This window comes from Macaca mulatta, chromosome 10 (genome assembly GCF_049350105.2).
Source record: "Macaca mulatta isolate MMU2019108-1 chromosome 10, T2T-MMU8v2.0, whole genome shotgun sequence".
NCBI lineage: Eukaryota > Metazoa > Chordata > Mammalia > Primates > Cercopithecidae > Macaca > Macaca mulatta.
This window is the reverse complement of record NC_133415.1, coordinates 2,612,744-2,626,957: the sequence shown is the minus strand read 5'-3', so window position 1 is coordinate 2,626,957 and position 14,214 is coordinate 2,612,744. Positions and strand designations below refer to the sequence as shown.

The following is a 14,214-nucleotide window of genomic DNA, read 5'->3' as shown; positions in this document are numbered from 1 at the left end:
CTGTCGTAAATGGGGCTTTGCCTTCCATTGTGTCTTCTAACTGGTTGTTGTGCATTATCGCATTTTGTCTTGTAGCCTGTGTTCCTCTGCCTGTGCCTCATTCAGGCTTCAAGATTGGATTCCTTTAAAAGGCAAAGACTGTAGCTCCTTTCTCTTCAAATCCTCCTAGTGTCTGGCTGAAAGTCTTGCCCCTTAGGAGGGAAAAATGGCTTTTGGAAGTGGATTAGGAAATGAGAGCATGGATGTCGGACAACGGGCTCGGATCTGCAGGTCCTCAGTTTCATAATCCGTCAGCTAAGGTTGTGGCACCTGTGCCCACAGCACATATGCTGCTCGCAGATTCGGATACACGTGTGGGTGTGCGCTGTGTGGACGGCGGTGGGGTCCATGTACCTCAGGCGGTGCTGCCCTGGAAAGCTCAGGACTGGCACAGACTGTCACCACGAGCTGAGACCCAGGTATAGACTAGTTCCCAGGTGTGGTCAAAGTCAGCATCCACCAGACTAGAGCACCCTGGGGTGACGGCAAGTTCCCAAAGTCAATGCCAAGCCCATGTGCACTTTCTGCCTCTGGAGACAGAGTCTGAGAGGTGGGAGGGGGGCCTTGCCAGACCCCTGCCTGGGTCCCTGGCTAACTGTGAGGGTTTTGCTTTGGGGAGGGGCTGAGACTGACACACCTCTGAGCTGGGAGAAGGAGGTGGGAGTGAGAAAAGGGAAGGAGGGGGTCAGAAGGAGCCACAGAACGTCCCTGATGCAGCCCTGTCCCGGGATGCTGGCAGCGCAGGCACTGGGCTCTTGCAGGCTCCTGCGTCCCCAGGCCTGAGCCCTCGGGGCAGCAGCTGGCAGGGGTCATCTTTGTGCAGGGCAGGGGGGCACCTTCGTGCAGGGACAGGAATGTGTGCCACGGAGCCGCCTGGGGCCTCACATTGAGGACGCACAGCCTCTACTGAGGGCAGAGGCCCAGCCCATAGGCCTGCACCCCACAGCACCTCCACGCACCCCACAGCACCCGACGCACCCCACAGCACCTCCACGCACCCCACAGCACCTCCACGCACCCCACAGCACCTCGACGCACCCCACAGCACCTCCACGCACCCCACAGCACCTCCACGCACCCCACAGCACCCGACACACCCCACAGCACCTTGACGTACCCCACAGCACCTCGACGCACCCCACCTCCAGGTGAGCCGGGCATGTCACAGACAGGACACACTTGTCAGCGGGTTTGAGTAAAAATGACATTCCTGAGGAGAATATTTTTAACAGATTATTCATTTGCTGAAAACCAGCAGCTGATAAATATTGAATTGCACTTCCTCACAAACACACCAATTATCTCCCCAAAAGCAGGAATTAGTGCTGCATAGCGGTGCATTAATAAATGTCATTCAGCTAATTGAATTTCTTGATTGACTAAAATATTCCCTGTTCTGAAATTCATTCAGACAACAGGGAGGTTTCCATGGCGACAGCTCTTCCCCGGGGGCGAGGTGGGGAGCAGTCGCCCTCCCTCCTGCTGGGAGAACCCCGAGAGGTTCCAGGGTTCCCCTCTGGTGAGCAGGGTGAGGGCAGGGCAGCCCCGCTGGTGGAGACTTCATCAGGGTGGACGTTAGCACCGGGGAGCCTGGGCCCCATGGAAACCTGGCCTCACTGTTCTCAGTCCACTGCTTCCAGCCTCTTCTCCTTAGGGACATGGGGTAGCCTTCCCCGCCCAGTCTCCCTGTCGCATTGCCCAGTTTGGAGACCTCCAGGGCTTCCATGTGCTAGGAGGAGGAGCTCCCACCCTGGGCTTCCATGCCCCTGGCCCTACTGTCCTGCGGCCTGGGTTCCCTGACCCGCCCTTGTTGTTGGAAAGTCCCGCTCGCTCTTCATGCTCGGGGCCTCCAACTCGCCAAGGGCTAAGGGGGGCTGCTGAGGCAGGAGTCACTTCCTTCCCCAGCGCCCAGTGCCAAGGAATCTCCCTCCCTCCAGCTTCTCTCTTCCTTTCCTCCTTCCCCTCTCCCTCCCTCAGTCCTTCTTCTGTCCACAAGCATTTTGGGACGTCAACGCCTTTCACATTTTATTTTGCTTTATTATTTTATATTTTATTATTTTATTTTATTCAGCCTGCTGGTCGCAGAGGAGGAGTGGAGGGGTCAGCTGGGAGCCTTCTAGTTTCCCTGGAGCGAGGGCCTGAAGGACGCAGGTCTCCATCTCAGTGTGTGTAAAGTCGGGGGCACACCTCTGCCCAGGGGTCTCTAGGGGTGATGAGGAGGGGCCATGCCTGTTTCTGTCCCTGGTGCTCAATCCAAGAGCTCTGTCTCTGAGGATGGAGCATCACATCAACCCCTGGTTAAAGCAGCCCAGAGGCTGGGACCTCGGCCCCCCAGGCTGGTGCCTCTGCCTTAGCTCAGCCCTCAACAGGCCACAGCCACTCCCCAAGGCCGGCACTCCCCAGTCAGGGACACTTGCCCACTCGTGAGGCCACCACCCACCTCCTGTCCATAAGACAGGCACATTGTTCCAAGGCAGGCGGGCCTCGGGGTCTGTGTGGATCAGGCCTGATAGAAACGTCTATGCCAAAATGTGTATGACTGTAATCTCTGGTGCTGGTGATTTCAATTTTGTTTTCTTAATTTACATTATCTCATTTTTTTCCATTAGATGTTCTCTATTGAATTGCAACCTTGACATGAATATTAAAATAATTTTTAAAATAAACCTGGCTGTTGAAATGAGGCAGCAAAAGCACGCTGAACCAGCAGGCAGTGAGCACGGGTAGGTGCGGCTTCCGAGTAGACGTTCAGGGCCCTGATGATCCCATGTCCAGGGAGGTGACCTTCAGGAGGGTGAAGGAAGCCAGCTTTGCAGGGCATGTCACTACATTGCCACACTCAGCTGGGCTCATTATACCGCACCTGCAGCACCTCCAGGTCTGGGCTGTGGGGAGCTGGTGCAGAAGCCAGGCATTAGGTTGGCCTGAAGGGTGGGAGGAAGGTGGTGGCCCATGGTCACGGGTCCAGGCCACAGGGGGCATGTGGTCTGGGTGCTGCTGCTGGACTCTCTCTGGCACCAGTTTGACTGGCATTGGAGACTTGTATGGAGTGATTGAGATGCCAGGGCCAGCCAGGCTCAGTGGCTCACACCTGTAATCCCAGCACTTTGGGAGGCTGAGACGGGCAGATCACGAGGTCAGGAGACCGAGAGCATCCTGGCTAACATGGTGAAGCCCCATCTCTACTAAAAATATAAAAAAAAATGAGCCAGGCATGGTGGCGGGCATCTGTAGACCCAGTTATTCGGGAGGCTGAGGCAGGAGAATTGCTTGAACTCGGGAGGCAGAGGTTGTGGTGAGCTGAGATCACGCCACTGTACTCCAGCCTGGGCAACAAGAGTGAAACTCTATCTCAAAAAAAAAAAAAAAAAAAAAGAAAAGAAAAAAGGAAATACCTGAGAGTGAGTAATTTATAAGGAAAAGAGGTTTAATTGGCTCTCGGTTCTGCAGGCTGTACAGGAAGCATGGCGGCATCTGATTCTAGGGCCATCAGCAGTTCAGAGAGGTGACATTACTTTCAGACTGGCCCAAAGCTGGTAAGTAGCAGAGACTGGCTGAGGGAAGAAGAGCCAGATGTCTACCCTTGATGCCAAGTCCTGCCCACACTGGCCTCACATCCAGCTCCCTGGGTCCTCAGGGAATTCAGCCCCCAGAGGCCCTGCCCACCAGATGCAGCCGAAGCAAAGGGCAGCCCCACCCATGTGGCTCCTCACTGGGCTGCTGGTCATGTAGGACTCTCTGTATAGTTTAGGGTAGAGCTGGCCTCATGGAATGATTTAGGAAGTATCCCCTCTGCTCTCATCCTCTGAAAGAGATTGTAGAGAATCGATATGATTTCTTTCTTAAATGTTTGGTGGAATTCACCAGTGAACCCTTGAAGATAACTAATTAATGATTTAATTTCTTTGCTAGATATAGGCCTATTCAGATTGTCTATTTTTTCTTGTGCAGGTTTTGGCAGAATTGTGTTTTTCAAGGAATTGGTTTATTTCAATTAGGTTATCAAATCTGTGGGCATAGAGCTGCTCGTAGTATTTCTTTATTGTCCTTTTAATGTCCGTGGGGTTTGTAGTGACGTTCCATCTTGCATTTCTGATGTTAGTAATTTCTGTCCTCTCTCTTTTTTCATAACTAGCCAGGTTAGAAGTTTATCAGTTTCGTCAATATTTTCAAAGAGCCAGCTTTTGGTTTTATCAATTGTCTCTATTGATTTCTTTTTTCAATTTCATTGATTTCTGCTCCAATTTTTATTATTTATTCTCTTCTGCTTACTCGGAATTTAAGTTGCTCTTCTTTTTCCTAAGGGGGAAAGTTAGATGGTAGATTCTAGATCTTTCTTTTCTAGCATGGGCATTCAATGCTATAAATTTACCTCTAAGCACTGCTTTTCCTGCATCCCATAAATTTTGTTAAGTTGTGTTTTCATTTTTGTTTAATGGAAATATTTTTACATTTCTTTTGAGATTTCTTCTTTGACCTATGTGTTATTTAGAAGTGTGTTGTTTAATTTCTAGATATTTAAGGATTTCCAGCCTTTGTTTGTTACTGATTCTTAGCTTAATTCCAATGTGATCTGAGAGCAGGCATTGTATAATTACTATTCTTTTAAATTTGTTAAGATGTGTTTTGTGGCCCAGAATATGGTCTATCTTGTTTGACTTTTCATGTGAGTCTGAGAAGAATGTGACTTCTATTATTATTGGATGGAGTATTCTACAGATGTCAGTTATAGCCTATTGACAAATGGTGTTGAGTTCGACCTGGCTTTACTGATTCCCTTCCTGCTGGATCTGCTTATTTCTGATAGGGGGATATTGAAGCCCCCAAATGTAACAGTGGATCCGTCTCTCTCTCCCTGGAGTTCTACAGTTTTTGCCTGACAGAATTGGATGCTCTGTTGCTGGGTGCATCCATGCTATAGTTTGTTATGTCTTCCTTGGTTACTGGCTTGTTATGTCTTCCTCAGTCATTGACTTGTTATGTCTTCCTGGGTCATTGATTTGTTATGTCTTCCTGGGTCATTGACGCTTTATCACTAAGTCATGGTCCTTGCCCTCCTTGATCATGTTCCAGATGATGGTCCTCTGCAGTCTGTCTGAGATAATGTCACCTGTGCCTGATTTCTTTTGATTAGTGCTAGCGTGATACATCTTCACCTCTCTACTTGTCACCTATGTGTGCCTTTATTTTTATTTTTTTAAATTTTTTGAGATGGAGTCTCACATTGTCACCCAGGCTGGAGTCAATGGCATGATCTTGGCTCACTGTGACCTCCACCTCCCAGGTTCAAGAGCCTCCACCTCCCTAGTAACTGGGACTACAGGCACATACCACCACATCTGGCTTTTTTTTTTTTTTTTTTTTTTGGTACTTTTAGTAGAGACTGACTTTTGCCGTGTTGGCCAAGCTGGTCTTGAACTCCTGACTGCAAGTGATCCACTTGCCTTGGCCTCCCAAAGTTCTGGGATTACAGGTGTGAGCCACCACGCCTGGCCTGTGTGCCTTTATTTTTAAGGTGGGTTCTTGTAGACGACATGAGCAGCAGCCCCCCGTTTTGCTTCCACAGTTTCAGGTATTGATGGTTTCAGCTCTCTGAGGCCAACCATGGTCCAAAAATATTAAATGGAACATTTCAGAAATAAAAACTCATAAATTGAAATGGTGTGCCATTCTGCATAGTGCAATGGGATTTTGTACCATCCCATTCTGTCCTGCCCAGGACATGACTTACTCCTCTGTCCAGGGTTTCCAGTCTGCACACTACTCACCCACTAGTCCCTGAGTAGCCATCTCAGCTATCAGATACAAAAACAAACAAACAACAACAACAACAAAACCACGTAACATAAGGTAAGTCCTCCCTTATAGTAAAATAGAAATTTGTAAAGTCTATGACAATCCTACAAATGCATGACAGCAAAGATTGTGACAGGAAGCGCTCAGCGAGCTGCTTTATCTGTGATGGTTTGTGAGCCACCATGCAGCTCATAAACCTATCAGGTGATAGGTTCTTGGAAACTGTGACTTTAACCCAAACAAAGCAGAACAAAACCAATTTTACAACTTGATTTTTAACAAGAGTTAAGTTCCAGTGGTGTATTTCTGGTCACAAACACTTCATCAAACTTCTAAATGAAGACCCAGAATACTTCTAGTATTAAACATTGAAATAAATTTAAGCTGTACATACATTTAAGAAAGATTAATGAAAACAAGCAGGATGACTATCTAATTGTTGGTGAGTTGGTGAGTGGCGGTGGTCATGTGCTGGTGGGTTAAACCAAAGAACAAATGTTTGCAAAGGGAAAATTGTAAGAGGCACTTCCTGTCCCCACACAGCTCACAAACCAGCAGAGACACGGCGGCTCGCCGACTGTTTTCCCTCCACGTCCTTTACTGCCACGCGTTTGTATAATTATCGTAGACTTTACAAATTTTTATTTTACAATAATTTGTATTCATTCATTCATTCATTTTCCAGCATGCTTATTCCAGGTGAGAGCACAGGAAGGAACCAGCCCTGAACAGCTCGCCCTCCTCACCAGGTGACCCCCACACACCCTCACTCACTCACACCAGACCCATGTAGATGCACCAACTCACTGAGCGTGCACATCTGTGGGAGGTGGGAGAAAGCCGGAGCACCTGGAAAAAACCCTCGCAGACAAGAGGAGAACATGCGAGTTCCACACACACAGAGGAGAAGACAGGGAATCAATGTTCTTTTTCTCATCAACATTATAACAAGACAGCATTGGACAAAAAGATGTTGTTTGAGGATCTGCTGTGCATGACATGCTGGAAAAGGCGTAACTACGGGGCTAGTACAGAAATCAATAGTTGCTAAGGGCTGGTGGGGAGGGAGGGATGAAGAGGGGTCGCACGGAAGGTCTGGGGGCCCCAGATGAGGCTGCAGTGCTGGATTCAGTCCACGCACCTTGTCAGAGCCCACATCACTGTGTCAGCAAGCCCTGCTGTGACACTCAGGCATAGAGTGAGCCCTACTGTGAACCAGGGGCGTTGGGCCATAATGATGCGTAGATGTTTGCTCATCAGTTCCACCAAATACACCTTCTCATGGGATGAGTCGATAATGGGGGAGCCTATGCATTTGTGGGGCCAGGGGGCGCTGGAATATCTCTGTACCTTTGCTCAATTTTGCTGTTCTGAACCTAAAACTGTTCTAAAAGATAGACTTGCCCAGGCATGGTGGCTCATGCCTATTAATCCCAGCACTTTGGGAGGCTGAGACGGGCCGATCACCTGAGATCAGGAGTTCGAGACCGGCCTGGCCAACACAGTGAAACCCCGTCTCTACTAAAAATACAAAAATTAGCCGGGCATGGTGGTGGGTGCCTGTAATCTCAGCTACTCGGGAGGCTGAGGCAGGAGAATTGCTGGAACCCGGGAGACGGAGGTTGCAGTGAGTTGAGATCCTGCCATTGCACTCAGCCTGGGCAAAACAGCAAGACTCCATCTAAAAAAAACAAAAAACAAAAAACAAAAAAACAAAAACAAGATAGACTTAAAATAAACAAACAGACAAACGCACCAGGGCTGACCCCTGGGAGCTGACCAGCTAATCCGGTCCATGAGCCTCTCATGAACTCACAGGGACTGGCGGCAGCGTGGAAGGCCTCCGTATACTGACCTGCCCGTGGATGCCGCTGCTCACCGCCATCTCTGGGAGGCGGCAGGTCCCTCGCAGAAGCGGGCCTGTGGAGGCATTTCTGTATCTATTTTTTTTTCCAGGGAATTGTGTGTTCAGGCTGACATTAGCAGGCTGTGGTGTATGCACTGATTCCATTGGTGGCAGAGCTGAGTGACCGGCGGGCTCCGCTCCCTTCCAGAAATGCACGCCCATGGCAGAGCTGCTGGCCTCCCTTAGTCCCTAGGAAGTGCTGGCTGTGAAACCTGAGCCTCCAGGCTGTCCAGTACTGGGCTGAGCAGCTGTCCCCATGAGACAGGTTGACGAGTCTGGATTTTGTGCCCAGAGCAACAGTGCAATGAGGTGACATGGAATTGCTTTCAGTGAGAATGTGTCCATGACCTCAGAGTGGTTTTGATGATGCTTGCATCTAAAGGTCCTGAGGAGTGTGCAGAGAGAGGGAGCTGGGAGGGCAGATGGGCGTGTGCGAGAGGAGTGGGGATAGGAGAGTGGAGAGTGCTCAGTGGGGTGGGGGCGGAGAGAAAGGGAGACGGAGAGAGAGGGAGAAAGTGGGGAGAGAGGAAGAAAGGGCGGAGAGAAAGAGAAAGGGTAAAGAGAGAGACAGGGATAGAAGGAGATAGGGATGGAGAAAGCAGTTGGAGAGGGAGAAAGGGCAAAGGGAAATGGATAGAGGGAGAGAGGGAGAGAGCCAGAGGAAAAGACGTGGGGACAGAAAGGGAGAAAGGGGAGAGAAGAAGATAAGAGAGATAAAGGGAGAAAGGAAGAGAATGGGGAGGGAGAGAGAGGATAGAGAGGAGGAAACAGTGGCCCTGGGGTGAACCTGGGGAGGGACACTGTCTCCTGGTCAGTAGTAGGAGCAGCTGTGGGTGGCAGTGTCATTACTGGGACAGGGAAGATGGAAGAACGGAAAATCGGAGGTGGGAGATGAGAGGAGCCGTAGCCACAGCGACAGCACCTTCCGAGCAGACAGTCCTGCCAGCTGCCTGGGCTCTGGGTAGGGTGTGGGCTCCACAGGCACCTCTGGGAGTCAGGGGAGTGAGTGGTGCTTAAAACCACAGGGAAGCTCAAAGCCACTTAGGGAGTCGTGGGCAGGGAAAGCAGCCTCAGAGACCCCAACTATGTGCAAAGGAGGGAGGTGAGGAGGAGCTGCAGAGACTCACCGGGAGCACCCGAGGAGCCAGGGGGCAGGGGCCATCACAGGCACCGTAGAACCTCCCCTGTCCAGGGAGAGCCACACAGGAGCTGTCCCCACAGGGGTTCCTCATCTGCTTCCAGAGCCCCACCATGGGCAGAGGGGCACATGAGAGGCCCACCTGGGAGGGGAGGCCCACCTGGGAGGGAAGGGCCAGGAGGGTCCCAGAGCCCCCTTGGGGTCTCTGCATCCATCCTGTTCTTTCTCCTCTTTAGATGGGAAAAGGAGGAGAGAGGGTGTTTCTGGGCTCTGTGCACCAGGTGACGGCTTGGTTGCTTTTCCTGCTTTCTCTCTAGTAACCCTCCAAGCTTCCCAAGATAGCACCGCCGGGAATCCCCAGCTGCAGACAGAGGGCTGGCAGCTCCCTGGGCTCAGGAGATCTTCGCACATCCCTTCTCTCCCAGGGTTCCCACCTTGCAGACAGGAGGAGGTGGCTGAGGCCCAGCCAGCGCCCCCCACAGCCTCGCAGCAGATGGCTAAAGAGGAAGCCTGGCTCAGCTACACCTTGGGCCCACCAAGAAGGGACCACGCTCAATGGTAGAATGACACATGGGTGCTCTAACGGATTCTAGTTTTGTGAAGATGAACAAGCTCTAAGCAGGAGGACTTACGGGAGGTCAGCGGCTGGTGGCCCCGGCAGAGCTATCATGGACCTGTTCCATGAAGAAAGAGACACAGATCTCTCTGTGGAAAGGTGCAGGCTCTGCTGCAGGAGGAAAATGGCAACAAGAAGCCCAGCAGGTGAGTTGATGGGACTCTGTACAGCCATCTCGCGTGGCCACCATGAAGTATGGACCAGCCCAGGGGAGGGTTTAGTTGATGGGACTCTGTGTAGCCCTCATGTGTGGCCACCGTGAAGTATGGACCAGCCTAGGGGAGGGTTTCAGGTCCGGAGATCTTAGTTGAGAGCATCACTGCTCCAGAAATGACCACAGACAGTGTCATTCTGAACTCACCGAGGTATCTGTGGACCCCCGGCGCCATAGACGTGCTGGAAAATGGGTTCTGGAGCCCAGGTGGACACCGTTTTCATCTCAGATCTTTGGTCCTCAGCACCTGTCCACTCCGACGTAGACGTATCAGCTCCCTGCATCTTACTGAGACACAGGAGCCAGAAGGGCCCTGAGGTTTTCATCACAGTGCTCGCCCCAAGTGCCTCCCAGCTTTGTGTGAGATGTGGAGGCATGTGGCTTCAGGAGGTGGGAAATGGAACAGACACGCTGCAGAGTCTGACGGGGCGCTGAGCTCCTTCACTGCTCTGCGGAGACAGGCTCGGGCCTCATCTGTTATTGGCCAAGGGAAGCAAGGAACCAGGGGAGGTGTGAGGCGTGCACCAGAGGCACCCCTTGAGTTAGGGACGAAAGCCTGGCAGAGCCTGGAGCTATGGCATGTTTAATCTTGGTGCATGGGTGTCCGCAGGAGCAGAGGGCCCCTCCCAGAGTCAGATCTGTGGTCTGTCCCGGGCGTCCTCCTGGGCATCCTGGAGACTCACAACTCCCGGCCATGGCTGTGGTCTTCTCCCTCTGTCCTTGGGTCCCCCTGCAGTTGCAGACTGGATTAACCTTGAGGATGGACAGTGGTGGCCTGGCTGCTGATTGACAGCCAGGACAGAGCAAATATTGACTCCTCACCTCAGGAAAGGGGCCGACGTTCCTTCCGCAGGCACACGCTGACCTTGCTTCCGTGGGAATCGATAGAAACCTCTCGAGTCAATAAATCTTAATGTTCCTTTCAACAGAAATCCATGCACCTCACTGTTGTTACTTGCCTGGAATGCCGGGCGGGAGCAGGCCCGGGGTCTGCGCCAGTGATCAGAGGGTGGTTTAGCCTCAAAGCTTCATCAGACCCTCCTGACTGAGACGACTAAAGACCCCTCCCCTCGGAGGGTGCTGACAGCACCCCCCAACTGTTCACAGCCCACTGGGCCCATCCCTAAACCACCTCCTGCCTACAGGAACAGCATGGGGAGAGAACAATGGAAAAGCCACGTGCTGTCACCTGCCTGGGACAGAATCCCTCTTGTCTGCCAGGCAGGTGACTTGACCCATCCTTTGAGGGAACTTTGAGGAGTAAGACAAACCCTCACTGTGGAAGGCCAGAGGGTCCCCTGTCCTCCCTGGAATGATCCCCCAGCTCCATCTGCAGAGCCTCCCCTAGCACAGCCCAGAAGCTGAGAACCAGAGCCCCCAGGATACAGCGGGAGGGATACAGACCACTCAGGGGGTTCTGGGACTCGGAACAGCCTGTCTGGAATTCGAGCATCGCTAAGAAGGAAGTTGAGGAGCCCTGGAGTTCCTGGAGTGTGGGTCTGTGGTCCTTAAACACATCCCTTATATTTAAAAATAGCCCTTCCTCTCCCAGCAGCTCTAGATCCTGCTGGCCAGCCGCGTTGTCAGATGAGTTCACTGAAAGCAGAGGTCGTCTTCCCAGCCATGCACCTCTGAAGCCCAAGGAGTTTCCATGACTTTAACCAGAGACTTGTGCAGCCAGAACTCCTCTAGCGCTGACACGGTTGGGTTTCGTGTCTCATCCAAATCTCATCTTGAATTATAATCTCCGTAATCTCCATGTGTCAAGGGAGAGACCAGGTAGAGGGAACTGAATGGTGGGGGTGGTTTCCCCATGCTGTTCTCCTGACAGTGAGTGAGTCCTCATGAGATCTGATGGTTTTATAAGGGGCTCTTCCCCCTTCACTTAGCACTTCTCCTTCCTACTGCCTTGTGAAGAAGGTGCCTTGCTTCCCCTTCACCTTCCACCATGACTGTAAGTTTCATGAGGCCTCCCCAGAGCTCTGAGTCAATTAAACCTCTTTCCTTTATAAATTATTCAGTCTGGGCAGTTCTTTATAGTTGTATGAAAAGGGACTAACACAAATGCCAAAGGGAGGTGAGACTCATGGGTTTGGGTCTCATCAAGCCCTCATGTTCCCACCACTGCTGTGTGAACATGGAGGAGTTTGTCTTCCAGCTTAAGCTGGGCCTATGGGGATGGTCATGGGGCCCACATAACCCAGGACCTGGATCCGCTCTGAAAGAAAGGGAACAAGCTGTTAAGAATGACCCTGTCCAACTGTTAACTAGCCAGCACAGACATATGACACAGCCCACTATCGAGGAACGTGGACAGCTTCCCACTGGGACCATATCCCAGTCACCCCACTGTGCTGGCCTCTCCTCCCCTGATAGCACACGGCCCCTCTGGACAACAAGAAGATAGAGGTGGCTTAAGCCTGGCCAGCTGGACCCCTTCCCAGAGAGTGAGGCTCCCTGGCCTCTCCCTGGCCAGAGATTGGAAAGCATGAATATGGTCTCATGGAGAAAAGCAGGTGCAGTGGAGAAAAATAAATCCCTGAACAGAGACACAGAAATGAGAGTGCATGGAGGGAGGGACACAGAGGCCGAGCTGAGCTGGCAGGGCTATGTGGGCTGACAGTCCCCTTTTTGCTCTAACAGAATCATGGACTGTCTTGAGTCTCCCTCACTACCAAAGTTGGGGTGGGATTTCACCACTTGGGGGTGGGGAGGGTGGTGGAGAGCAGGAGCCTGGGGTTGCCCTCTGCAATGGCAGGTTCAGCCACAGCACCTGCAGGAGCAGAGGCAAGAGAAGCTTGAGGTGAGGAGCCACCGAGGAACAGAAGGGATCGGGGAGTACTTGGCACATCCCCCTATCACTTCCAAGAACTGGTTCTGCTGCCCTGGTCACGAGGAGCACCTCTCGCCACAGCAAAGGTTGGAAGAGCCATCTCAGAACCAAACATGTTTGTGCGTACCTTTGAGCCTGTGTGCATGTTAGGTTTTTAAATTGTGCCTTTCCACCAACATTCCTTAATCTGGGAGCTGAGGATGAATATGCATCAGGTGAAGAGGAAGGGAAATGCATTTGAGAGGGAGGAACCACCAAGAACCCAGGGACCACCAACAATGGCAGCAAAGGGGGAACAGCAGGAGGTGAGATGAGTGAGAAAGGAAGCATCAGCTCATTCAAAGCTTTGAGGCTTTGCATGGAAGATGACCTTGGTTAGTTGTGAGTCGGAGCCTGAGAAGTGGTCTGTGGTGGAGTGAAATGAGAAGCAGGTCTTCATGAAAGATCACTCTGGTGAGCGAGAAACTTGGGGATCAAGTGTGGAAGGGGGAACAATGTGGGAATGGACTTGGCTGGAGCAAAGGCCCCATATTCTGCTCCCTACAAGATCCTCCAGGGAGAAAGATGCCATAGTTCTCTGCTGGTTCAAGGAGAACCAGCTATCCATCCATCCATCTATTCATCCATCTACACATCCATTCATCCATCCATCCATCCATCATCCATCCATCCATCCATCTATTAATCCATCTACACATCCATCCACTTATCCACCCATCCACCCACACACTCATCCACCCATCCATCCATCATCCATCCACCTACCCACCCATCCATCTGTCCACCCACTCATCCTCCACTCAGCTATCCATCCATCCATGCATCCACACATCATCCATCCACCCTTTGCCTATCCATTCTTCCATATATCCATTATTCATTTACCCATCCATCCATCGTCCACCCATCTATCCACCCATCCATCCATCCACCCACTCATCCATCCACTCAGCTATCCATCCACCTATGCATCCACCCATTCACCCATCCATTCATCCATCTATCCATTATTCATCCACCTATCCATCCATTATCTACCCACCCAACAACCCACCAATCCACCTATCCATTCATCCATTGACCCATCCATCCATCTCCTCATCTATCCATCTACCCACTCATCCATCCATTCATCCATCCATCCATCCATCCATCCATCCATCTATCCATCCATCATTCATCTACTCACCCATCCAAGCATCCACTTATCCGCTCATTTCTTCCTTCCTTCCTCATCTTTGTTCAATGTCACATTCTGGAACAGGTGTTTCAGAGGCTATAGATGCTGCAGGTATCAAGGAAGAAAGGGTCTTGCCCTCTGAGACTTTCGTTCTGTTGGAGAAGCAAAAAAATAAATAAGCAAATTAAAAAACAACAGCAGCAACACTTCCCTGTGTGGTGGTTGTCTGAAGCTGAAAAGGGAGTGGCCTGAGCCTATTGGCTGGAGGGCCTGGCAGGGTCCACTGTGGGCTGAGGGTGTGAGATGCCACGAGAGGTAGTGGGCAGGGACCCAGCCTCACAGACATGGGTGCGAGCCACCCCACTCACACATCTCACGACGAGAGCAGGGTTTCCATGGGATTGGGAGTCTGTCTGCTTTATTTGTAAGAGAAGTCAGGCATTCTCCTTCCTCTTCTGTGGCTGGAGTCAGCAGGGACAGTCCATGGGGACC

The 14,214-nt window shown here is 51.4% G+C and overlaps 1 protein-coding gene across 32 annotated transcripts in view; it reads left to right on the top strand.

The window, feature by feature from the left end:
• Positions 1–11,722, top strand: part of LOC114670330 (uncharacterized) — a 30,265-nt gene extending 18,543 nt beyond the window's left edge. For 8 of the 32 annotated variants that reach the window (XR_013398788.1, XR_013398785.1, XR_013398784.1 and 5 more), the window contains 7 exons: positions 76–1,187; positions 2,111–2,204; positions 2,649–2,762; positions 3,490–3,575; positions 5,783–8,050; positions 9,197–9,641; positions 9,954–11,722. Coding sequence is in view for 3 of the 32 variants with exons in the window: in XM_077949074.1 (XP_077805200.1) it covers positions 231–458; positions 868–1,187; positions 2,111–2,159 (597 nt within the window). In the remaining 29 variants the exon portion in view is untranslated. Of the gene's footprint in view, positions 1–75; positions 1,188–2,110; positions 2,763–3,489; positions 3,576–5,782; positions 8,051–9,196; positions 9,642–9,953 lie in introns of those variants that run through there. The other 24 variants (XR_013398789.1, XR_013398776.1, XR_013398787.1 and 21 more) reach the window with 22 other exon arrangements.
• The last annotated feature ends 2,492 nt before the right edge of the window (positions 11,723–14,214 follow it).